General features: G+C 41.5%; 2 protein-coding genes across 2 annotated transcripts; both read right to left on the minus strand.

Moving 5' to 3' along the window:
• Positions 1–1139: 1139 nt before the first annotated feature.
• Positions 1140–9350, minus strand: plp2b (proteolipid protein 2b). Its single transcript, XM_056423984.1, has 5 exons — positions 8901–9350; positions 4243–4398; positions 4023–4121; positions 2344–2440; positions 1140–2254 (listed from the first exon to the last, which is right to left on the minus strand). The coding sequence occupies exons 1-5, from the start codon at positions 8997–8999 to the stop codon at positions 2241–2243; spliced, it is 465 nt and encodes a 154-aa protein (XP_056279959.1). The 5' UTR covers positions 9000–9350; the 3' UTR covers positions 1140–2240.
• Positions 9351–10784: 1434 nt separating this feature from the next.
• sypb (synaptophysin b) lies at positions 10785–24104 on the minus strand. The gene is made up of 7 exons (XM_056422061.1): positions 23978–24104; positions 22631–22696; positions 16279–16403; positions 15310–15508; positions 15019–15210; positions 14579–14915; positions 10785–12861 (listed from the first exon to the last, which is right to left on the minus strand). The coding sequence occupies exons 1-6, from the start codon at positions 23993–23995 to the stop codon at positions 14610–14612; spliced, it is 906 nt and encodes a 301-aa protein (XP_056278036.1). The 5' UTR covers positions 23996–24104; the 3' UTR covers positions 10785–12861; positions 14579–14609.
• Positions 24105–24486: the final 382 nt, after the last annotated feature.

Here is a 24486-nt window from a genome sequence, read left to right on the forward strand (position 1 = left end):
TCCGCCTCAGCTCATTTCTTTGGCAAATGACAAGCTAGCCGAATTGAAAGCCATGACTTCCGGTTGGCCTTTCAAAATAAACCACTCATAAAAATGTACGTTAAACATTTCTGGAGCAGTGCCAAACTAAAAGCAAAATTAGGACAAACGTTATATAAGCTCCACAATAAAATGTTTTCTTGGTGATCATTTTAAACTACCGTCTTAAATGTTAAACTACGGTCTTTAATGTATAACTGATAACGTGGCCGCTTTTATCTTGAAGGTGTGGGCGCCATTATGACAGTAGCAACGCAACTTGACGAAGCTCCAACCTTACCTTCCCGTCCAGAAACCTGAACACAGGCAGCCAACTGTCCTAAAGTTTGGCCTTCACTTCACCTAGGCTACAAGAAGTGCATACAATGTACACACAAACGCTTCTTCCTCGACTCGAAAGCCCTCCTATACTTTCTGATTTATACCATGTTCAGTCTTTATTTATTCATCACAGGGTTCAAATTGTCAGGAAAATATTTAGAACATAAATATACATTTCAAGATAATATAAACATGTGTGTTTAGGGAAACGTTATTAATACATTCTGACCACTCCAGCAGCCGTAAAAATGGGGATTGGTCTGATCGCAAGACAGCATGGCCTCAAAACAATGGATTATCATTCCACTGTAGTTCTGTAATATGACATGGAGTGACATGGGGTTATGGTTATTGCAAATAAAAGACAGCAAAAACTGTATGGGAAAGGATTTTCATGAACGCAATGTAATCTCAAAATGAGAAGAGTGGGGCAGCATGCGTAACTGTAACTGCAACATAAACATTTCAAATGAGATCAGAGATCACAGGAGCATGTGCACCAGGTCAGAACAGATCCTGGGAGAGTGTGTAAAGACAGTTCCTAGTAACTCTATAAACTGATTTACTAACCCTTAACTGATGGGATAGTGGGAGCTTTAATTTAGCAATTCATTTCATATGCATCTTCTTCCCTCTAGTGGCAATCTGAAAGAAGACAAGTTCAGGCCAAATATATCCAGCAAACATGCAGTCAATTAGGTTCTTGTTGAATCAAGACTTTCTCAAACATCGTGGTTAAAATGTAAGATTAGTGAACAATTTAAGGAACAAAAACAGAATTTCTTTGTAGTAACAATGGCTTTTATTTCTCAAAGCAAGGCTGCTTTGAACTTTGAAATTTCACTGCAGTCTCTTGTAAAGCATGTTAAAAAAAAAAAATTGTGAGGCAATGTTTTACTTGGACAAATAACAACCAATTGGTAGAGGAAACAGTTACAGAAGATATTAAAATTGTGATTTTTCTTTTCGCTTTAAAAACCAAAACGTGAAGCAAAGAAACTGGACCCTACTTCTGGACTGTATAAAAACGTCAACATGTATTCTGCACCTTTCAAATGTATTACAAATGGAAAAAAACACCCTGAGCAAGAATCAAAGCAGATGGGGGACACTGTAATTAAAATAACAAACATGTTGTTGATGGTTAATTGAACTGTAACGCATCTTAAATGAGGCAGACTCAACTCAAATTAATACAAAAACAGCCAAAAAGATTGGTGCCGAATGACAGAAGACACTTCAAATGTTTAGGCTTCAAGACTATAAGATAAAGAAACTGGTTAATTTGACTTCTAGGAGTCTAAGGCACTGTAACACATGGGGAGCTCTCTAAAGAGCAATGATTAAATAATGGAGAAGGAAATATTTGTCCAGCTGAGAAATCTCTCTGGAAATACTGGAAACACACTCAAGAGGTACATTATTATGACGTTAAACAATTCCTTAACCACCCCGTTCATGTGTCAGTTACTTCTAAAGTCGAAATGGCAGTTACTACTTCCTACAAAAGTCCACTAAACAATAGACAATTGTATTAAACAAGCTGATTGATGACAACCATTGCCTATTAATTACTTTATTCCCTTTTTTAAATCAGTGGTACATTGAGGTTGGAGTAAAGATTTGAGGGGAATTCCTCTCGTTGCAGACATTTAGTTTTGACGTGCAGGCACAGATGTACGGTACCACTCATTTGGGCTACGTCATCCTCCTCTCAGGCCCGAAAATAAATCTGTCTGTTCACACCATACAGTGGCATTTATTAAACTGTGACCGGTTTATTGTGCTGACCATCGTCCTTCTTGACTTCCGTTAACTCCTGCATAGATTCCTCCTTTTCCTGCTGTGTTCTTGGCAGAAGCACATGTGTCTTGCAGTGTTTAAACTCTGTCATCTGTATAAAAGAGAGCAAGACATTGCTTATTATCGTCATGTAGAGCGTGCTTTCAGTGCATCAATCATATAAATGACCATTGCACTCACCGGTGGAAGCTGCCGTGTGCTGCCTGGTGCTCTTGATTTGCAAGTAGATGGTGTAGGTGTCATAGGCAAACAGCAGACTAGCAATCAAACCAAATACCTAGGAAACATTAACCCAATAATTACCATATAATTTACCCTCCACATTATCATCAGTGTGGATCCATGAAAAAGAAGAAAAAAAGTACACATACAAGAAAGTACTGTAATGGACTCTTATATGTTATGTTACATACAAGTGACTTTCACAATCTCAGATCTGTTGAGCAACATTTTTAGTCCCGCGAGACGTACCGATAAGATTATTTCAAGGGGCAGATGTGATGCATTCACTGGTCTCAAGTATATCATTCACCATGGATCAAAGAAATGAGCAGGGGTAAAGTGCAGGTTGGGTTAGCACAAGACAAACGACAGGTTGTGGTGGGGGAAATGCATCTTTAAACCACAGAAGTCTGACTGAAAACAATAATAACTAAATAATGCATTGTCGTTACCAAGAGTAAAGACTAAGGCTCTATGAAACACATTCAACTATATTTTTACAGATTCTGTTGATACAAGCACATCTTATCAGGAAAAGTGTCTAATCACGTGGTGGGTGATGCAAATCTCAACAATTGATACGAACATTTATGCCATTTTTATAAATATCAATTAATGTGATGAAATATTGTGATCAAAGAAAGTGATTCAATAAAGTATATAACACAAAACAGTCCATCCGTTTGTAAAATGAGATGGTGAAATGCTAACGGTCTTGGTTTGTCCATCCTGGGCTACTGTAGAAACATGGAGGCGCAACATGACGGACCCCGTAAAGACGACCGGCTCAGTGCGTAGATATAAAAAGCTCATTCTAAGAAAGCAAAAACACAGATTCTTATGAAGGAAAATGATATCCCATTTCTGCCAATGGATCCCCCTAAATGCTACGCACCGCTCCTTGAATTGTAAGGCCACTAAAGGCGTCACTCTTTAGTACGATTACCTACGTTTTCCGGTAAGACACCAGCTGCATCAAATTAAGACAATCTTCACTTCATGTTTACGTTTATGTGTGTGCATATTTTCAGTTTGATGTCACTCCAGGTCTTTTTCATTTATCTTAAAGCTCATTTAATGACTCTTACTGCATTCATAATATAATTAGTGGCTGCGCTCTGAATGGATGGCACTCTTTTCTCTTGAACTAAAACTAAACTAAAAGACCCGTGGAATCTGTTTGTCTGACACTGTGACAAGACTCGTGCTTTTACGGAGACTTAAACAGGAAGGAAGCGTGAGATATGAATGAAGATGTTCATATTTCTCAATAGCGAGTGTGTTTCATCATGTGTTACATCAGATCGTTGAAGAAAAAAAACTCCGGCTGCACATCTATGAGTATCTACACCTAAAATAAAACAGATGCATTATAATGACTATAAAAAAAAAAAGCTCACACACACATGCATTTTTATTTTATTTTTCTCCCTTTTCTCCATACTCTGACTCTTATGTTTTGTCCACCGTTTCGTCGTCCTCTAGGTGTTATGTCTATGTATTGTCTTTTAATTTAAAAAAAAAAATGTACATTTTAAAAACAAAACACAGATTCATTGATAACAGTTAATGGTCGAGTAAACAAGCAATAAACCCATGAACAGTTTCGGTATTCGGTTCACAGCAGCCCAACTCACCCCGCCTGCAATACGAGCGCCGTCCCCGGACCCTCCAATCACGTTGATCAGAGAGACGATGAGGTAAAGGACTGCGCCAATACCGGCGCGGAAAAGGTCCTGCACAAAAGAGGGAAGCGAAAGATGAAGCGTTGTGCAACGAGGCACACGCGTGCATCGGTGAGTGTGTGTGTGTGTGTGTGTGTGTGTATGCTTGCTGTAAGACACGAAGCAGACTCACGCTCCAGACCCAGTTGACCACGAGGAACTGCTTGTCCATCTCCATCATGAAGATGCCGAAGAAGACCATCGCGAAGATCATTTCGCAGATGGCCAGGGAGGAGTAGCCTCCAGTGTAGGACGCGCCATAGCAGATGATGATGATGAAACTGACGAACTAAGAGTGACCGGAGGGGAAAGAGATCGTTAGGGAAAGCAATAAAACGAGAGAGTCGTAATTTAGAGGATGCTGAAGAACTCAGACAATCATGTAGGGTTATGAGAAGTAACGGATGTCCACATTCCTCTCCTGTCCTTTGTTTTATTTACTCCAGTCAGTTTACAATTCAACATCCACATAATTATAATACGCCTTTTTCATACAATTTTACACACAACATATTTTCTACATGGATGGACTTTAATCCACTCTGTCAGTCTGTCTCTGCACATGTGGGTCTGTCATGCTGCTTTCTTCTTTACGGTGACCAGCATATGTTTGTTCCATCAACATCTTATTTTTCCATACGAGGGGGGAACACAAGTCAGCGGGCATTGTTCTCAGTGCATTCCACTGACATGCTGCCAACGTGCAGAAATCATAAACTCAGGCAGGCAGCCGACTGCTCTCAACCAGCGTCGGCCTTTTTGTTTTCAAGACCGCTTTTGTTTGCTGCTGTCAAACGGTGTGGGCAGGAGAGACATTCACACAACACGGACGTACGACAGCTGGGGAAATCTCAAGACGTTTACAGTACAAGTCATGAAGCCGGTTTGAGTCGAACATTTTGATTTCTTGAAGACACCGAGCAGCATTTAGTTTAACCCTCCTGTTACCTTCACATTTACTGACATATTTTACCCTCGGGGTCAATTTGAGCCCAGCGATTAAAACCTCCAGAAAATTATTAGAATTAATATTGTTTCCCAAGTTTAAGTGTGAGGTACTTTATGTTTGTTTGTTGACTACCTAAATAGCCCTTTAAATATATACAAAAGTTGATATTTCTTATATGTTTGACAGTGAAAAACAGCCTGGGGTCAAATTGACCCCAAAGAACACCGACGTTAAACATTGAATGGGGTCAAATTGACCCTAAAGGTGTCCTTTTCTACGACGGATCCATAATAACTTAGTGCTGTCCGAGACATTTGCATGTTTGCAAAAGTTGCATTACAACTGTTTCATGTACATTTTGATATGCTTGACAAATTGCACAGCCACCCAAACAGTGAGCTAATAACACTTTAGGGCTGCAACTAACAAATACTTATTAAACATTAATCTGCTAATTATATATTTGATTTATTGATTACTTTTTCTGTCTGTACAACAATTGAAAACATGTTTTTTTTGTCTGAAGGACAGGCCGAAAACCCCAAATACTGAATTAACAATGCAAAAAAGGAAAATCAAGATATTTTCACATTTGAGAATAATAATTGGGACCACAACATGTTTATTAGCGCATTTGCATGAATAATGTATTCCGAATATTAAAAACAGTTTCATCTTTTTATTTATCAATAAATGGTGCAGTTCTAATACACGTCATTACATTAATACCGATATAATAATTAATAATATCTTCAAAAGAGTAGTATTTAAATGTGTTATTTGTACTCATCTTACCCTGCCTTTCTCTGCACATACTGTGTGAGCATGTGACAAATAACACTTCCACATCTCTAAAAGATAGGAGTTCTACTTCTTGAATAACCTGGCGTACAAATAGTCGTATGATCAAGTCAAATATAAAAAACTAAAATAATAAATCGGATTCTGAGTCCAACTTATATCTTTTATTCTCAGACAGACGACTCAGCAGCACAGTGTCAAATCCCTGCGGCCGTTATGATGCACGCATGATGTAACGTGCACCAGCCCGACATCTGTCACTGATGCTTCCCCTCCCCTCGGCCGCAACTGCTACACAAATGCGCGGCCGGCCGGTCGCATCAGTAGCTCGTGTGTTCTGGAGACCGGCACAGGCCGGCTCTGTCGAGTAACGGGGCGGCCGAGGCCAAGGCCGGCACAAAAGAGGCTTTATAGAGGCCGGAGACGGCTGCTCCGAGGGCAGCGGCGACTGAGGAGAAGCACCCACGACACAAGAGGGCCTCAGAAGAAGAAAGGCTGCGAGATGTCGACACCTTTCTGTTTTCCACAGCGGCGGATCTGTTGGCACGGGCTCAGCTTTTAAGATCCCGGATAGCATCCATTCACATCAGCATAATGAGCTGCTCTTTTTAAAAAATGGACTGGAGGGAAATTGTTGGGAACGCCTGGCTAAATATAGTCGGCAGCAACACGAGAGCCAAGAGCGAGTCCGTGTCCGTGGCACAGAGACGCACCAAACAGCAACGGTTGCTAGGGAACTCCCATTTTACGCTGCTTTTGCACTTTCTGCAGCTCACTAAAGTGCATCGAGAGAGAAAAATGGAACGTTCGGTTTCCGTTCACCGCTTCCTTACTCATCGTGACCGCTCGTCATTTATACAACTCTCATTCTGCCGCCCACGTTTCCTCACTTTTGATTAAGACATTCTTCAAAAAAAGCTAAAACAGCACTTTACAGTCATAAGAGAATATGACGAATTCATATGAAAAATATGAAAAGCAGGGCGAAAGATCAGCTCGGTGCACGACTCATCGCCACTGATCGCCGCTGGCTTCGCCCACGCCACACGGCCAACTGAAATGGACTTTACATGGGTGTGTGAATGTTATCTTTAAGTTGTTCTGCAGCTTCAAACATGTTCAAGAATGCCTCAGATTAAGAGCAAAATAACTGAACGTAATTTGACAAGCCGTGACGAACTTGCGGTCGCAATTTACAAAGAGCTGGATTTATACCTTTATATTCGGTTTATCAACTGGAGGATTTAAAACTGGCTGCTGGGAGTAAATATCGAATTCCCCCATCAGATTGGACATAACAAGCAGTCATGACACGCGTCTTCCTGTTGCACTCCCACAGCCCACTCCCTGCACTGGAAGCTATTTCAGACATCCACCATCCGATGACTTCCTTTAAGGTTTATCAGGCTCCAGTAAAGACGTGATAAAACAAACTACTGAGTGTGTCCACCGAAGCGTGAAGCCGTCTGTGATTTGCGCACCGAAAGATGTGCGCTAAGCAATTCACACATTCTTTGTTCCCAGGAAAAAAATTCTCACACAGCCTGGAATTTCCATTACTTCTGAAAAAGAAAAAAGAAACTTTACAGTGGGCGGACCACTGGCCCCCTACATCTGAAAGCCCTCTTTATAGCGAGTCCACTGAGTTATGAGAGCAGAATCCTGCTTTCCTCGTAAAACAAAGAAATACGGGAAAGAAATAACACATTGAGAGTAACATTGTAGGAACTCTGTAAATTAATGGGAGATAAGTGGTAATACTCTGTTGCATGCGATTGGTGAGAATCAGACTTTAAAAAAGCATTTAAAAGGCATAACTTATGTAAAGTATTTAGGGTCAAAGCAAGTCATGTGTTAAGAGAACACACCTCTGTGAAATGCAAACAAAGGCAATGATGTGAAAACAGTAGTCAAGGACAGCAGAAATAAAAGACTTTCCTGACAGGAAGAGGTTGTATCTTGCCAGGAAGTGAAACACTTAAAACCACACACCTAACTTACTCATTCGTGTTGCTCTAATGTTCTCACTTCCACTACTATAGGTGTACACAATCCTGTTAACCAGAGACAGCTGTGCAAGGACATAAAGTGGGGGAAAACTCCCTTTATGAGCCTTTTATACTTGTAAGAATGTGATATATGTTGCATTTTCTCCCCGCCATATTAAAGCTCCCGCTATCTGGCAACACAAAGTATGCAGACCGCGACAGGGCTCTCAAGTTTTGAAGACAGGCAAGAGTGACATTTCCATCAGCACCCCCCCCCCCCCCTCTCTTACCCAGATACAACAGATACGGTTTTTTTTCTGATTGGCTATTGTGTAGCCCATTTCTTTTTTTGATTGGCTGATAAGTGGCTCCTCACAGCAGAACTCCAGGGGAGCGCTTGATTCCTCCACGGTGAGGGCAGCGCGGCTCATGTTGGCGCGCTGCGGCACATTAAAACATTAAATAGCCGAGAGTTTTTTTCAGCGTGAGAAATACGATGTGTGGCGGGAGTGCGTGATTTAAGACCGAAATGCGTGAGTCTCACGCTCAATGCGTGACACTTGAGAGCCCTGCCGCTATGAGGTGGGAAAGGAGATGCCTGACAGCCGCCACTGGGGCCAGTTAACCCGCGTGACCTTTCATCCGCCGTTAGGCCTGGCATTGGGCTCCTTGGTGCCAAATGAGACAAGTGTGAAACACACGCGACAGGTGGAAACCCCTAACCTCTGTTAATGATCCCTCGACCCCTCGAAACCACATGCTTACCATGCCCTCACGAGGCTGCTTTACAACAACAAAAAGCGAGATAACGCTGAAAAATGGAGACAGAAAGATAACATGCGTGTCTTCTATCCAGCATTATAGTGATAAAAATCAATAACCACGTGGGCTTTATTAAACTACTTTTCGACATGAATATTGATTAGGGTAGTTGCATGCTACTGAATTATTCTTGCACACATGTTATGACCAGGGCTTTGCAGACCGTTGCAACCATTCATAGACAGCAGCTGAACGCAACACGTTAGCTCGCGCGCAGGTCAGTGAACTTACTATTTCTGCTGTGAGGATGAACCCCTTCGGGGTCTTCACGTAACTTGTCAGCTTCTCCAAGCAGTTGGCACCGGCGCTGGACGCGGTTGTGTCAGCCATTCTATAACAACTAACGTTAACTTATTTCACGCGTGTAATCGTCGTGTTAAGAGCCTCGTCGGCAGCAACCGACGAAAACAGTTTGAAAGAAGAAGAAAAACGAACTAGTCTCGAAAGGAAAAGAGCTCCGCTGCGTTGGCCGTGAGATCGTTTTCTCGTCGGGTGAATCCACTTCTCCGCGAAATGTGCCTGTTGAGCTCAGTCACGACCACAGAAGCTCCGCCAAAAGCTGTGCTGTGCGAGGGAGGGAAGGAGGGAAGGAGGGAGGGAAGGAGGGAGGGTTCGCGGGCTTGGGGCGTTGGCTTTCGCTTTTCTCAAGAGGAGCTGCCGTTGGCACTGTGGCACCGCGGGGACGAGCTGCTCCCGTGGTGCCTTCAAGTCCTCCTCGTAAACTCGAGAGACCTGTTGCGAACGTCGTTCTTTGGTGGCGTCTGATTCTGCTGCATTTCAACAGCGGTGGAAGACGTTCTCAAGTATTGTACTTTACAGTTCTAGATTATATCAAACCACTTTATTAATCTCCAGTGGGGAAATGTATCCATCCATTAACATACGTGAATGTAGCAGTACCAACGTGTAGAAATATGACGAAGAGGAAGATGGACTTCCTTGAGTAGCAGCAACATTCCCATATATGTGCATGGATGCACGTGCGACATTGTAGAATAAACCACCCCAAATTATATTAAGCAGTTTCAGTCAGATACTACAATATGTTAGTGCTTATTTGTTAATGCATCAGTAATTTATCCTGATAATCACAATATAACACTGACAGGGGCCATTCTCAAAAATGTATACTTTTGTTTTGATATCTCAAGTACAATTTTAAAAGGTAGGACTTCAAATTGTATGGTATCGTATATATTATTTTTGTAGTGAGGTATTAACACCTTATGTTGTCATTCGTTTAACTCAAAAGTAGTGGCATTTTTAAAAGATATTGAAGGCGTCGTAATTTGTGGATGATGACGTAATTTGTGTTTTTCACAGACGGAGGTTGTGATTTAGAATTTAGTGTGACATATAGCTGGAGATGAATAATGACAAACATATTGTTCATTTAAATATACAATGAGAAGTATTAATAGGAATAACTGTTTTGTTTTGGTAGCGACAGACAAGCACACAATGAGACATGCACACTAATAACAGACAATGCTACCTTTGTGTGCAACGGCCACACATCGTGGAAGTATTACAAGAATGTATAACATACAATCAGCATGCATAGTATTTAAGCTGTAAAACTCAATTGAAATGTAATAATTCATAAATTTATAATGTGCATATTTTTATACACATTTTTGCAGTAGTAACATGCTCTATCTATCTAATAAGATCCAGGTCACCCTGGTATTATTTATATGGACAAGTCTTTACAATAATTAAATACATTGAAATGTTTTAGCAAGGAAGACCTTTCGGATGATACTCTCATGCAGAGTCCTCATCAAATTCACAGATTGTGTCAAATTAACCTGCATCCTGGGCCACAGCTTGCATGAAATGAAAAGATGCTGACTGTAGTCAGAAATATAGGCCAACATAAATAGATAAATATCATGTGCATTTTTCTACAAAACAGTATGCTACCATCACTAAATAGACCAGCTTGTTCTAAGGTTTTATTACACCCTTTGTGTTGCTTCGCTATGTATCAACAGTTTATGGTAGAAATATGTATCGACTGATAATAAACTTGTAACATAGTATTACTAAACCCAGCTCAACCAAGCAAACAAACAGACAATCAGCCTATGAACAGAAATACACATTTTAACCTTCAACAGAATAATTTCAAGTTTATTTCATTTAGTTTCACATGGATCCCATATAATAAGAATACAGCAGAATTCTGGAGTCTTGGATATTTTTTTTCTCTGACTTATCATCATAAATACTAATATGAATACATCATACACAATAAACACAGCACTATCCAAAGGCGTAGAGAGAGTATCACAAGACATCATTCACCACTAACAACAGAGTATATTTCATTTCAGCATATTTATAAGAACTACAGTGAAAGAGAGAGAAAGACAGAGATAAAGAGAACACAGAGGTGGGGGGACTAGAGGAAGTGAGAAAGCCAGGTGCTTCTACACGCCTGAATCAAAGAACCCGGATTGAAACCCCAAAAAAGTGAAACCAAGGCTGTGCATGGATCAATATAGACTGGAGAGGACAAGTCATCCTGTTGAGGACTGTGGAAGCAAAACTACCAATCAAGACACGTCTCTCACCATTTGGCAATCTTGTATATCCAAACAGAGGATTGGCAGTATGGCAGGTATTTTTACATCTGGAAGGAAGTAATTATTGCAGCACCTACTTTGTGCTTTGAGTAGAATATTAGCAGAGATGCTGTATGTGCTGAGCAGTAACGACGATGATAGTTCAAAACACAACACGGTGTTACTGTGTAGCCTGATTTTCCTCCAGCTTTAAGCCTCTCAAACATGTTTAGGGATGCTTCAGGATATAAGGATGCATGCAGTATATTCACCTTCCGAAAGAGAAGAGATAAAGAACCATTTAGGATGCAGGGGAAGTACATATGGAGCCATGTTGTTCAGACCGCCTCGTTATAATATGTGTTGTACTACGCAAGGTCTTTAATATACTTTATTCTCATTTGCTAATTTAATGTTAAGGTGAGTATGCACTGATTACAGTGTGATAGAAACACCAGATAAAAAACTATATGACTCTGTCTTACAACTTTCCGGACCACATAACAGGCGATCAAAACAGGACGAGGGTTCACAGACAAAATTAGTCTGATGCCAATACATAAATCCAAACAAATAAACAAACACACACGCCGCTAAATCCGTTGTTCACCGGCCCCCGATTCACAATTTTCATACTGATAGCACACTATAGCAGTTTCTGAAACAGCACAGCAAATATAAGATGCTACCATGCTCAATAATTTTCATGACTATATGCAATTTTAGATCTTATATGTCAGGATTTTAAATGTTTTGTGTTTCACAAGAGTTCATCCGTGAGCATATTTGATGGAAAAATATATATAAAAACATAAATAAAGTTGAAATAACCTACGTAAAACCCACTACTATCATCTATTCACTGTTATAATAAATTACTCTTAGTCTCACTGTTTATATTGATTATTTTCTTTCGACATTTGCCATCATATTTTGATTAGCCTTTAGCCCCTTTCTTAAATCTTGTCAGCGATCAAATGAGAGAAAAAGTACATAAAAAGATGTTCATAGATTCTGAGATGAATAAATGAAAAACTTATGGTGTGAATAATTGAAGGAAATTGAAGGGCATAGGCTAAACTATGTGAGCTCCTAAACAGAACCAAAGTAAATGCAATTAAATAACATTGTGCTCAACATTTGTTGTATAACAACTTTTATGGAGTGCACAATTATTCAACTGTGTACATTTAATCATAAATATATATATATATCAGCATTTTGATATTTACACAGCACAGACAAATACATTCTCCCAAGTTAAATATTACTACAACTTTTTTCCCCCCCCATAAATGTAAGTCTTTTCCATTACCAGATTTCTCTTAAATGTTTGCCAACGAATGTTTTGGTATTTGTATTCAAGTTTTTGCTCGTACAACCAAACAGACAATCCTTTGTTGTCTTCTACAGTTAAATACATCACGAGAATAAACATCATGTTACAGCAAAGACCCATTTCCCCCGGTAGTGTCCCCCTCCCCAGGCCCCACAAGTGTCTGCCCTCCATGCCTCCCTCCCTCCCTCCGCCTGTCAACTCACAGATACACAAACAGACACACAGAGGAGTGCGTAAATGCAGGTGGTGGTCGAGAGCCACACTCCAACATCACAAGCTCAACCTGGGTGGAGGGGAAAAAAGAGAGAGAAGAGAGAGAGACAAAGGGAAGGAACATATTTATGTATATATAAGTGTATATGCAATATGCTGTTAGATTATTTGCGTCAATGTTATATTGTGCTGTATAGTACATACTATTGTCTCCATATACTCTATAATATTCTTATTTTATATATTTAAAATACAAATATTTTTATATATATATTTCACTTCTCATTTATATATTTTACTTTCTCCTTGGACTCAAATCTTATTTATTTCTCTGGAACATTGAATAGTCATGTCTTATTAAACATTTTTGGGTCAGAATCATGTCTCGTCCAATTTTGGAGCATTGATTTTCAGTGAGCACCTCACACTTCTAAGCAGTGATAAGAGCGCAGAGACAAATACAGATGAATCCCAAAGATTAAATAACCATAATGTTCTAATAATATAATAATCATGTAGGATTCTACCCATCTGTAAAAAGCCTATTGAGAAGATAGGTTGTTGAAATACAACGGAAAAAAACGGATCAGAGCTCATAAAAAAAGACAAGATCTAGCTAACAGCTAACGGCTCTGGCTGGGTTTTTAAGGACTGAGTGCAGTTTTGGTTGATCAGGAGCACTTCACCAAAAAACATATAGATGGATCTTAAGAGTTACTGTAACAGCTAGAGTCAGTATCTCTTTAAATGTATACAGGCCATGCAGGTAGAGTTTTAAAGAAGACTACGTACAATCTGAACCTATATTTCAAGTCAACTGAACAAACCACCGATGCTGTTTTCTTCTGGAATGTTTCTTGTAATATGCGGTTTTAGACATGAAAATGTGCATTTGAGATTGTAGGTTTACTGATACATCCATAGTATCAGTAAGAAGGTTTCAGGTTGTTTACTTTGCTTGAAGCCACTGTCAATCCCAAAAAAAAGTTAGATTTTAGGAGCATCTGAATGAAACTCAAGGGAGTGAAGAGGATACATCGGACCGGTATTGCATCAAGGCCAAGGCCGAGCCCCATTTTTGGGTAAAGAATTGCTGTTGTTTAGTGGGATAACTAATGCTTCCACAGCAATATTTTAAATAATGCTAGTGACAGTGATGGATAGCTAATGTTGCTGCAGTAGCCGACAGTCATACATTGTAGCAGCTTCTGCCTGTCATCTCCAACTAAATCTAAGCCGAGCCTATAAACTATGTCCGGCCCCTGAGTTGGGTTACTGATCCACTTGGATGAGAGAAGACTGATGACGATCAACTTCAATCTATTAAGGCATGGCAAAAATAATTATTAGACATATAAATGCTCACAAATGCATCAACATTAAAATCATAAAACACTTCAAATTGCATTGACATCTATAAGATCTTCAATGTTCTTCTATCCCACAAAAAGGGGCGCGGCCTTGACATTTTACAGAGTAGACGTTTGTGACGGTCTGATGAATTGGCGAAAGATAGCCAAATTAGATGAAAATTAATGTCGGTGTGTCATCTGCATAGAAGTAAAACTTTGTCCATGACCTTTTCATCATGTGCAATAGAAATAGCAACCAAAATAAATGATTCACATTCAGCCAATATCACTGTAAGCCTTATAAAAACACTATAACGTATGAAACCCTTGTGCTTGAAATAAATATTAGCTGAAATCATTACCTCAAAGACATCCAGTACAGTGACCTATTTAATCCTAACCAGTCCCATATGTTCTACATACGTGTACACTCACCATCCTGCAGCTGTGGTTTGGTTGGACAGGCTCACATTTGATTAGAGAAGGAGGTGGGCTGCTGCTGCTGCTGCTGCTGCTGCTGTTCATAGCCCTGGCTGTATCCTCCTTCCTCACTGTAGCCTCCCTGCTGCTGCCCGTATTCGGGCTGGTACCCTCCCTGGGAGCCGGCGTAGGGGTCCTGCTGAGCGTAGCCTCCCTGGGCAAAGGAATCGGGGGCGGGCTGCTTCTCCTGTGATGGGACGTATGTTCCAGAGATGGCAGACATCCAGCCGGTCTCCTTGAACACAAACCACAGGTTTCCAATCCACAGGATCAGGTTGATGAAACCGAAAGCCTGTGGAGCAAGAGAAGTGTTTGGAGTCGAGATATTTACTGTTACTGTTCTGATATCGACTCCTCGTATAGTCTGGTTCAGTGTGACGCAGCGGGGGTCCTACCACAGAGGTGTTGAGGCCGGAGACCTTGGGGTCGTGGACTTCACGGCAGCGGTTCTCTGGTTCGTCACAGGCTGAGATGAGAGTGATGACCTTCTCGGGATCGGTGGCTGTTTTCACATCTGACAGGCCTTTAGCCCAAGCACATGACGACACCAGCCACATGAAGGCAAATACCGCGGACACAACAAAGTCCTGCAAGACAACACAATCACGTTAAATACCAACAGAGTCTTTATTGTAACACCAGCTGTTGGACTTGTATCATATGTATACGGGCATCAACCAACTCACAATCCGGGCCCCCTTGCAGTTTTCACGGTACTTCTCCAGGATGAAACAGTACACGGAGAGGGCTGCCATTGAGTAGAGGAAGGAAAAGACAGCGATGGTGACGAAGAACTCAGCTGAGGAGGAGTAGTCCCCGACCAGGAACAGACGCTCTGCGCTGTCTCCCTTACAGGTGGTGGCGTCAAAGTAAACCTGGTGGAGCCTGAGAGCAGAGACACAGAGACAAAGAGAAACTGAAAAAAGAGCGAAGAGAGAAAAATAGAGTTAAATAGTGATGCAGTTATCATGTGTGATGATGTTGTTGTTTTTACAATTGACACTTTTCTTTGTTATTTTTTCCCTTTTGAGCCAAATCAGGCAAGCTATTCCCCCTATATCCAGTATTTCTGCTAAGCTAGTAAACTACCTTCATAAATAGCAGACATGAGCGTGGTATCGATCTTCTCAAAAGAGTAAATGTGAAATGTACTTCACAAAATCCTACTATAATGAGATGAATGATAATAATAATTATGAATAACTATTCCTTTAACTAAAGGTAGTTGTACTGACCTTATGCACTAAACTATGCTCTTGTATAAATAGAAGTACAGGCATATATTTTGTAATTCCTTGCAATGGTATTCAATCATAAAATGTATTTAATTTATATATATATATATATATATATATATATATAAATATAATACATTTTCTTATGGTTACTAGTAGATAATTCATAACAAATGCCACTTAATACAAGGTGCATGAAAGTTCTAAAACATAGTTTGGCATTGGGATAAATAAAATCCTAAAGATCTCATTTCAAAATGAAATCTCGCTATTTTACACTAATTGGCATCACCATCAACAAGATGAATTTGCTCCCGAGAAATCTATGCTTATACTTCTGCTTTATATGTATTAAAAGTGTGTTGAATTTGTACCTATTCCCACCGCGGTGGTGACAGTGACCTGTGAGGTCAGACCTACCTGAACGGATATTCAAATTCGACTTCTATGCTGAGGTCACTCTCCGTCCGGTTTTTACACTCCACGCTCATCTTGAACATGCCGGAGTAACTGCCACATGTCGAGAAGGCGAAGATGGCAAAGATCTGCGGGAGAAGAGAGGGAGGAAGGGTCGCGGTGAACATTCGACATCTCACAGACAAACTGCGAACGCACATTCATTTATTATTACATTGTACTGTGACTGGATTATCACACCCGTTGTCTCCCAGAACTCAGGTTTAACGGCTCCATTTGCAGTTCGCCACCTGCAACGTCTCGAGCGCGCCGACGCTCCACCGATCGCACCGAGTTGATACAACATGCACGGTGCAAATCAATGCGGCGTTATCGCCAGGCCACACAGCAACGCCGGCTGCGCCTGTTGCCATGGTTACCATGACAATTGGTTTCATCCGGAGACGTTTCCTCGTAGCACTTTGTGGCACAACAGTGATTCTGCATTTGGTCAAGGTCTGTTACTTCCGGTGCACACGGCTCAGTCTTGTTCTTCAGCTCCCACCAATGTCAACGGCACGCACACGCAAACACACACACACACACACACACACACACACACGATGCAGCAGATTAGACGAGTCGGACTATTTTTTACCACACCCTCCCTACGATGCGGGCCAGATCCGATTGGGTGGAAAATCCAGCTATTAATGAGGTGCTCGACCATCTGTCACCGAGTACTCTGAACTATCAGCTACTGTAAAGCCACACCCCGACACGTGAGCTTGTGTGGAGCACGCGTCTGCACACGCACACACACACACACACACACACACACACACACACAATGCCTTGTCTTGTACTACTGTATACCTGCTGCAAGCATCAACACACGTAACTATTTATAGTAATAGTTTAGCTAATGTGAGGTGGAAGCTGGTTGGTTGGATTTACACACCGGCCGCCTGAAGCGAGCCTCATTGTGATCGCGTTGACTCATCCTGCTTTGTTCCTGAGGGGTTTATTTTTATTTTTATTTTCTTATGTCCTCTCCGAACATCTCAAACGCCTTCCCTCCCTGCTGTTGTTAAGAGGCCAATAGACAGGTTTTAATAACCAATCCAAATGACTGCACACATGATGGAAGTGGCTGCGTTAGTGTGAGAGAGGAGGCTGCTGATAAACAGCACCGGGTATTAATTTATTTCAGGCAAAGAAAAATAATTGTGCCATCTGGAGTCGAGCTTTTGAATTAAAATCCTAGAATGAAACACTGATAGTTTCCACATTATTATGGCAATCTTACTCGGAGCTGATCTTGCTAATATTAAATATTTGAGCTTCATTACATTCTTGTGCCGGCATCATTTAACCAGGAAAAAAAGTCTCTCTAAATATACTATAAACTCTGACTCAATTTGGTTTCCATTTATGGATTATTCCCGATGTCATGTTCACGGACAGTTGAGAAAGGCCGGCAAAATGTGAGTTGTGTTTTATGTCCTATTTTTCAAACCCCAAACAGAATAATGGGATCTAAGGCTGCAGCAGCTGGACAATGGATCGATACTTCCAACATGTGCACAACTGCAGGGTGGGCAAAATCCTTCACACATTATATCCTACATAAATATCTTCATCTATCTTATTCTGTTTACAGAAGATATTATTTATTATTTCCAAAAGGTTTCGTGTCATTCCTTCATTATTCCTGTGAGGCAGTTAGAGGTTATGAAACTACAGAAGGATTAATATGGAGACCGACAATATTTTGTAGCCCAGCTCTCTTCTTCTTCTTCTTCTTCTTCTTCTTCTGGATTCTCTAGTTCAGTCATAATCTTTGCAACAAGCCACAACGCTGCATCATCGTATAGTGATACGATTATGAATCTGTCACAGTTTCAGCTCCACCACACCCTCCTCACTCCCCGTCGTCAGTCTAACTCTCTTCACCTGTTCACACACCTGTTGTCACAGTTCAGCTCCTCACTCTGTGGTTCAGTCACTCCCACCTCGTCAGTCTGACTTCCTTCACCTGTTCACACACCTGTCTTTGATCACTAATCAAATCCCTATATAGTCTCCTGACACACACACACACACACACACACACACACACACACACACACACACACACACACACACACACACACACACACACACACACACACACACACACACACACACACACACACACACACACACACACACACACACACACACACACACACACACACACACACACACACCTTGCCAGATTGTCCAGCACTTGTTTCTAGACAGATTTCCTGTTGCCGACCCTGCCTGTCCCTGGTTAACCCGCTAGTCCGACTCCCTGTGAACCTACCAGCCCTTCGTCCTGTTGATACTCTGCCTGCCGTTTCCAGAGTGTGGAATATAAGTTCGAAGGATCCCTGGAGTCGAGGGTGCATTTGGGTCTACACACGAGTCGTTACAGAATCAAAGGATTTGGATCTGCACTCGCATATTAATGTAATTATATGAATTGCAAGCAACATCATTCTTGAATTGTTTTACTTTGACTAATAATTATTATCTTTTACTTTCCATAAAACTAAAAAGTCCAGGGCCTGATGTAACATTTTAAATGTAGAAGTATGTTCACAGTGATCACGCTAACATGATGATGTAAAGAATGTCAAATATACCAGTTTAGTTCAGCTAAATGTTGCCGATCAGCCATAAACACTGAGGCTGATGGGAACGTGGCCTTTTTGTTTTGCTAGTATTTCTTCATAAACCTTTGACCTGAAGATGGCACTTAATGAAAAGTTAAAATTCATCCTTAAGGACTTATGACTGTTTGCACCAAATTTCACAAAAATCTATGCAATAATGTATGAGGTAGAGCAGTGGTTCTCAAATGGGGGTACGTGTACCCCTGGGGGTACGAGAGATTTTTTAAAAATATATTTAAAATGAGCATCTATGAAAGCCTTTGAAAATAGTTCTTTAATAAATATTCAATAAAATATAAGTGCAAGTTCAAAAACTGATTTGTGTATATTATATATTATATGCAAAATGCTTCGTACTACATCTTATTTTTTCAACCCAAAATGCTTTGCACAAAAAAATATTTCACAGGAGGTACATCACTCAAAAAAGGTTGAGAACCGTTGAGATAGAGAGTGGAGACAAAAGACACTGCCATCCCTCGAGGAAAATGGATTTAAATGGGAGGCACCATATCACAATTAGGACTCGTACTTTCATGGTGATGAATGAGTGGAAGGAGGAGTGGTAGAAGAGGAAGAAGACAACTAGCCAGACTGGGACCAGAAATGGTGGCACACTGAGTGTTCGGTGCCATGGTAACGCCATTGGCAGCATCGCACAGCGAGCAGGCAGAAGCTGGTTTCTACCCCTGGTGTGCGGGATGGTTGTCAGCTCTTCTGTGCTGTGAAGATACACAATCTCCCACTCAGACACGAACGATCTGTCTGCTACGGCTTTGCTCACGCTGTCTGTCTGTGTAAAAAACGACCAATAAAAGCACCTCCTGCACCAACTGTAAAGCCTGACCAATTCTGCAGATAGTATAGACATCTGACGTTGGCAAAACAATAATTGGTTTTCGCTTAACATAGACATTTTACAAAAAACATTTTTAGATATGTGACTGCTTCTTTAGGTATTTCTGTATTGCAATTACCCGTTAGTTTATGCAAATACCGATATATCTGCAATAAGCCAATGCCGTCCAATATATCTTGGATGATATTCAATATTTTCAAATCTGACCATTTTATGCCAACAATAGTAAATGATTTTTCACGATCATGGGCAACTAAGATGCAGAAACCAACCCTAAGGGGAGGATAAATAGTTTCTTACATGCCAAAAGCCACAAACGCACGGAAATAAACACAAGCTGAGCCTTCACCAGAGGCCCTGGAGTAATAATAACCACCGAGAGTCTGAACAGCGAAAGCCCTGAGTCGCAACAAAACCAACAGCCTTTATTACACATTAAGGACTCCAGCAAAGGGACTCATGTTCTCACAAACAGCCTCTTTATGAGTCAGAAAGTGAAATTTGTATGCAGATTAAATTCAACATAGCAGTGCCATCCTGTAGCGGTGGAGGCAGGAGGTTGTTTGTGTACTCTGTGGTTGAGCTCCACATCGGCGTTATTTGGGAACTCAATGTCTTCCTGCATCCATCAAATGGAGGCTTTGTCAGCAACTATTCCACAGAGACAGAGAGGGTGGGTGGTGTGGTGGTGGGAGGTGTGAAAAGCTACATGAGTCACACAAACTCAACGCTGTTTAAATCTCACACGTTTTTCATCATCAAATAGAGACGACATCTTTAAAGAGCAAATCACACATCCTCCACCGGTCTCCACTGATCCAATCCATTTCCATTTAATCTCTATAATTCAAATATATGAATATGACCACTGCTGACACTTTTTTTCTTTTTTTAAAAAGCAAAACGGCACATACTGGCCTCAACAAAAAATATTTTTAAAAGGTTTAATTCTACTGTAGAGACGAATCATTGAAAAGGGGGGATGCTCCTCTCTTCAGTCTTTAAAAAAAACAGTATTGCCAGTTGTGTATGCCCATATAAATCCAGAAAGAGCAGCGGCTCCTCCTCCCGTCTGACGTTGAGGCATGCAGGCCCCTCAGATGATTCATCGGGCCCTGGCCTCCTGAGCGCAGCTCCTGATTGGTGGCTGGCTTGCTGTGACCCAGTGAGGCGGTGATGAGGTGCTGGCACACTCACAGAGCTCCAGGGAAGGACTACAGTGTCATGCAGCACACTCATGCCTCGGACCGCTCTCTGGCATATCTGCAGAGCCCATTACAGCGTGGGACTCTGTTCGGGCTGCGCTGGCACGCACGCTTTCATCTGGTTTGTGTTCAGCGTGTGCTCATACTGAGGGTCAGGGATGTAGGTATCAATTATTGGACCCACGTGCAGGAAGGGCATCCCGGACTCAATTTCATCATCGTCTACCATGCCAAAATGTATTCATAATTACATTGCATGTACACATTTAATGAGGAAATCGGGCTAATTAAAAACGATTAGGGCTGCAGTAACGTTAATCCAACAATCTAAGCCTGAAGCCAATTTATGTTCTTGATTAATTGATTTATTGTTTGGTCTAAATATCAGAAAACAGTCCCAAAAAATAATAAAGGTGAGATCCCCATTTAGCTTCTTTTGCTAGAACCCAAAGGATCCTGACAACAAAAAGCATCAGACAGTCAGATGCGAGCAGCCAGAATAATAAGATTTGCTGTATTCTTTGCATGAAAAATAATTCACGATATTGACAATGCAAACCGGTTTCTGTAACCTGAACCACAAACAGTCCGAACCAGTACATAACACCACATCCATGTTTAACGAAGCATTACATAAGATATGTACAGGCACATTTTAGAGGCCCTCGCTTAGCCGGAGGACCTGCGTGGGTAATTAGCACCACCATTGCCCCAGCTGTAGAGACAGAAGACAATAGAGAGGCACCACTGTTAACCCTGCAGCCCCTTCAGGATGAACCTGCTCTGAGGAGAGCTGTGGGATATTATTCCTCATGCCTGATCTTCTAATCATGTCTACAACTGCTCTTAGATAGATCAACGCAAATGGAATTAGGGCTGCTCATTATTATTTTAATTGTCCATTAATCGAGTAGAGCCCATTTAGTGATAATACACCAAAGAAACTCTTTCAGATGCAGAAATTGTGCACTCCTTGAGCTCAAATTTAGATATTCAGTTATGTTGCTCTCTTCAGATACACTTATTAATGAGTAGTTCACTGGCTCCATCATCTGGAGGAGACATGGCGGTAACGAACTGCTCTAATATGCAGAGGTCACATCCTCCGAGAAGGATTTGACAGATCGTCATTATATCTCTCAGTGGACTGATATCGTGTTACTACTATATTGTAACACATCCTGCTGGGGACTCCTGCTCAGGCTTGCTGGGGCACTATCACCATATCAGGGTACAAGAGGCTCCTCAATATTAGGCACATTTTTTGACAAGAGAGTGGTTATTAGACATAAGGCTGGTGGCATTTCGGTAGTGTTTCAAGAGATAATGGGAAAAAAGTCTGGGTCTCTGAGAGAGGGTTTTTATCTTCTTCTAAGAGTGTACAGTCTCATCCATTATTAACCCACATGCAGCTTTATGACCTCTGTGTGACAGAAGGTCACACATCGTCAGCTAGGGGCATGACAACGTTATTTATTGCCAACTACACACAATCCAAGTGGTTTATCCATAATAATATTGTATTCTGAGATTGAAAAAAATCTAAATTAAAAAATATTCTTGCATTCGTCATATTTGTTGTGAATAAAATGCAACATTGGAGAACTTACCCATTGCAGAATTTTGATAAATCCCAGCGGTTGTTTGAGCACCGTGAACTGCCCTTGGGCCACCAACTGCCAACACAACAACAACAAATTAATTAGCAGTTTTTTTTTCATTTTCATCTCTTGCACTCTGACCAGGCTGGTGCTGCTGCTGCTGAAGAAATTATATGATGATGATGATGATGATGATGAACCTGGTTATTTCAATTTCATTTATCCCACCTGCATGTGTTTGTTACATAGCAAATATCTGCTGCTAGGGAATAAGGTGTGTGTGTGCGCGAATGAGAGGGAGAGAGGGAAGAGTGAGGAGGGAGAGAGAGAGAGGGGGGCGGGGGAGCTTCTTCTGGAATTACAATTACACTAAAGCTGATTAACTTGTTTTTTTCTGCTCTCTCGCTGCACACTTAAGGGCAGTCTTTTTTTTGGGGGGTTAAATTATTCAATCGAGAAAAAATTTCGCTAAATCTGTGTAATTGACGAGTGAAAAAAAAGAAGGGAGCGTTTGTGCGCAGGTGAATGCGACACCGCAAAGAAGGCGGTGTGTCGCTGTGTGCATCGACAAATGGCCGCACTGGAAATAAGCAGCAGTGATGGTTTTCTCGCTCTCTCTCTTTCGCTCTCTCCGGGGCTACTTTCATCCTCATTGTTTTTCTCAGCATCCTTATTAAAACAGATGACGCATGCACGGTTCAATATCCATGTTGCGTTTCTCGCTTATTTCTCAGGTAGCCCTGTCGGCTTTGTCACGAGCCCCACAGCATCGCTCACAGCTGAGCTGTGAAAGATGCAGGGGATCGTCCTCCTCGGTGTCGGGGCCTACTGCGGCTATCCGAACACACCGAGGGGCCTCGGAAATGAATCGTGTGTGTTATCTTAGCAACAGCAGGGCTAATTGAGACGTGAGCGGACTAAATCAATTAGTCGAATCTCTGGAGATGACGAGTAAAACAAACGACATCCTCTCCTCCCTTTGCTAAATGTCATGGCTGCAGAAATCTCTGGACATCCTAGACATTTTGTTCTTCTTCATCTGGACAGCCAACCGGCCGCTCCATCACATCGACTGCAGCATCAGTGGTGGGAAAAAAATGTTCTAATTGCATCGCGCTGTGTCGTGGCTTTTACATCGCTGCAGTTTTTAATAGATGCATGAATCACAATTTCGACTCCAAGGTAATCGAAAGCACTGCATAAAAAATAAAAAAAAGCATTAAGGTCGGTGGATTGGTAGCCCCAAAAGAAATCATAATTTTGAGCGCACAAGGGAAAATTATGCAGAATAAATGTTGCATCGTGTACCGAACAAAACAGCAGTGAAATATATGATTTCCCCCATAAAAGCCTTACCTGATTCACAACATCCATCTTGGCCGCTTACTCGCTGATAAGAGGATCAGAGGGGCGGAGGGAGGGAGGCGTGTCAACCCGGAACAGCCCAGGGGAGGTAGACGCCCAGGAGGAAGAGCTGGACTGCGTCACGAGCTGGACGAGGATGCGCGTGAAGCGTCATGACGTCAGATAAATCACTGGTACGAGCCGAGCCGCATGTCCAATAGCAGCGGCGCTTTATTCTAAGAGTATATAGCCGGAGGCTGATAATGCAGAAAGGAGCATCATGGAGACTCTTCACGCTTTAGTGGACGGGAGGAGGGATGCAAGGGGAAATAATAAAGGTCGGTGAAGGTTCTCGAACTGCTGCTGGCCATTAACAGGCAATCAAATGTCACGTGATTGTATTTTCATCTTGCAGACTTTGTAGGCAAACCTCATTCTTCACATGACACGTTGTGGAAAGTTCAGGTTTTCTACATTCATGCAAACCCTGTTAACATAAAGGATGAATAGATAGTGATGTT

The sequence above is a fragment of the Pseudoliparis swirei genome, chromosome 9 (assembly GCF_029220125.1).
Source record: "Pseudoliparis swirei isolate HS2019 ecotype Mariana Trench chromosome 9, NWPU_hadal_v1, whole genome shotgun sequence".
Taxonomy (NCBI): Eukaryota; Metazoa; Chordata; class Actinopteri; order Perciformes; family Liparidae; genus Pseudoliparis; species Pseudoliparis swirei.

What these genes read in the sequence shown, in the direction of transcription:
- plp2b (XM_056423984.1), bottom strand. Translation starts at nt 8,999, where the DNA reads ATGGCTGACACAACCGCGTCCAGCGCCGGTGCCAACTGCTTGGAGAAG. An exon ending in TGGTCAACTGGGTCTGGAGC is followed by an intron (nt 4,122 to 4,242) that starts GTGAGTCTGCTT and finishes TCTTTTGTGCAG; the next exon opens with GACCTTTTCCGCGCCGGTAT. An exon ending in GCGCTCGTATTGCAGGCGGG is followed by an intron (nt 2,441 to 4,022) that starts GTGAGTTGGGCT and finishes AATGTTTCCTAG; the next exon opens with GTATTTGGTTTGATTGCTAG.
- sypb (XM_056422061.1), bottom strand. An exon ending in TTATCAAAATTCTGCAATGG is followed by an intron (nt 16,404 to 22,630) that starts GTAAGTTCTCCA and finishes CTTCTCCCGCAG; the next exon opens with ATCTTTGCCATCTTCGCCTT. An exon ending in CCGGCCTCAACACCTCTGTG is followed by an intron (nt 14,916 to 15,018) that starts GTAGGACCCCCG and finishes CTTGCTCCACAG; the next exon opens with GCTTTCGGTTTCATCAACCT.